The sequence below is a fragment of the Phytophthora parasitica genome, assembly GCF_000247585.1.
Source record: "Phytophthora parasitica INRA-310 unplaced genomic scaffold supercont2.21, whole genome shotgun sequence".
Classification (NCBI taxonomy): Eukaryota; Oomycota; class Peronosporomycetes; order Peronosporales; family Peronosporaceae; genus Phytophthora; species Phytophthora nicotianae.
Window position 1 is genome coordinate 231999 of NW_008649007.1, and position 1995 is coordinate 233993.

The 1995-nt window shown below is 46.3% G+C and overlaps 1 protein-coding gene across 1 annotated transcript; it reads right to left on the reverse strand.

The window, feature by feature from the left end:
• Positions 1-107: 107 nt before the first annotated feature.
• On the reverse strand, positions 108-470 carry PPTG_22680 (hypothetical protein; the record flags this gene model as incomplete). Its single annotated transcript, XM_008905801.1, has 1 exon — positions 108-470. One exon carries the CDS (start codon positions 468-470, stop codon positions 108-110), a length of 363 nt encoding a protein of 120 aa, XP_008904049.1.
• Between the last annotated feature and the right edge of the window lie 1525 nt (positions 471-1995).

The window sequence follows — 1995 nt, forward strand, 5'->3', positions numbered from 1 at the left end:
CGTGCACTACATCGAATGGGTCCACCGTTTTCATTGTTCGTGGGGGTAATTTCCTGTAATTCTGCTGTCCCCCATGCCGTTTGGCTCGTTTGCAGGTAAGACATTTCTTAGTGAACTCCACAATGCTTCTCGTCATTCCGGACCAGTAGAAAAATGGATTTCATCGTGTTAAATTGTCGCTTTGGTCCCGGCTGTATCAATTGGGTGTGGTAGCACTCCACCAATTCTTGACGTAGAGCCATAGGAATAACCACACGCTTTTGAAAAGCCAATAGACGGGCTCCCATCATGTTTTGGATCCGGTAGTCGGGATTATTCGTGCCATTCATACACGATTGAATCAAAGATTGAGTGACGTCATCCTCCGCTTGGTGTTGCTTGCTGTATTTTCCTTCAAGAACACAGGCAACGGGATCAATTAGCAAAGCTTCCATCTCAGCTTCACCATTAACTTCCTCGTCGTATGACATCCGTGAAAATGCATCTGCAGCTACATTATCCTTCCCTTGGACATGTTCACAGGTGATCTTGTACTCCGACAAAAGCAACTTCCACCTCTTCACTCGCAGCGAATTCTCCGTGGGATAAATGAGGTTCTTATGGTCCGTGTGTACCACAATGGAAACCCCAGCAACATCGTCCTATACTCCTTCAAAATCTCGATCACTGACAGCAACTCCAAATCCGTTGTTGTATAGTTCTGCTGAGTGGTCGTAAGACTTCTGGAGTAGCAAGCAATCAACTTTCCTTGTTGTTCTATAAGTCCACCTAATTGTTTTCCACTGGCATCTGCGTAGATGTCGAATGGTTTCTCGAAATTTGGAAAGGTTAACTACACGGCTTTCGCCAAAGCCCTCTTAATATCTTCGAAGGCTTCTTCTTCAACCGATGTTCATTGGAAGGTGGCCTTCGGAGATGTCAACTGCGTCAACGGCTTTAAGATAGTAGACTTGCCTGACACCATTTCACGATAGTAATTAATCATTCCCAGGAATCTCCGCAGTTTTCTCTTGTTCTTTTGGTCTTTTGATCTGAAGAATCGCTCGGATCTTCTTCTCCTGAAGCTTAATGCCTTCTGCGCTCACAGTGAAGCTCAGATATTCCACACTTGAGCAGAAAATGTGGCATTTCTTGCCGTTGAGGGTTACATTATACTCCGCCAACCGTGTGAATACCACTCGCAGATGTTCCACATGGTCTTCTGCCGTTTTAGAGAAAATGAGGATGTCATCCAAATAAACTATCACAAAGTCTAAATCGCCCAAAATTCTCGACATACACGCCTGGTATTCATCTGAAGCTGTTGATATTCCCGTTGGTAGCCGCTTGTACTGAAATTTACCAAGCGGAGTGCAAAAAGCAGTAACGCGTCTGCTTCCCTTGACCAGTTGCCTCGCATAATATCCCATGTTAGCATCCAGAGATGAGAAGAACTTTGCACCTCCCAGACGTATCAATACTTCTCGAATTAACGGCACATAGTACGGAATGCGCTTTAAGAACTTATTCAAAGCTCGAAAGTCTGTCAGCAACCGCAGCCGTCCGCCAGGCTTCTTCAAGAAGAAAGCAGGCGATGCCCACTCACTGTCAAAGATCTGCTCCAGCACATCCAGCACCCGTAAACGCTGGATCTCCTTTCGTGCAGTACCTTCTTCGCTTCTGGGTATGGATTACGGTCTTGATTGTATCGGTGTATACTGCTTCGCCATCGGCAAGATGTAGTCTGGAAACTTCATGCGCCCCAAGTGTCCATTATAGAGCTTTTTTAAAGCGGGTTAGCAGTTCGAGAATCTTCTCGTAGGTCTTCTGATCAATCTCCGCTGCACCCACCATGTTCTTCGGCTCAACCAACGTGTCGTTAATCTCCAGCCGCTCAAAATACTGGACGGTCTTCGGCATTGAGGTGAGATGAACTCCACTACGCTCATATGCCGTCTTCCACTCGTTCGGCAACGCCATCTTGAACGTGAGGATCAACGTCTGCTCATCCAACTC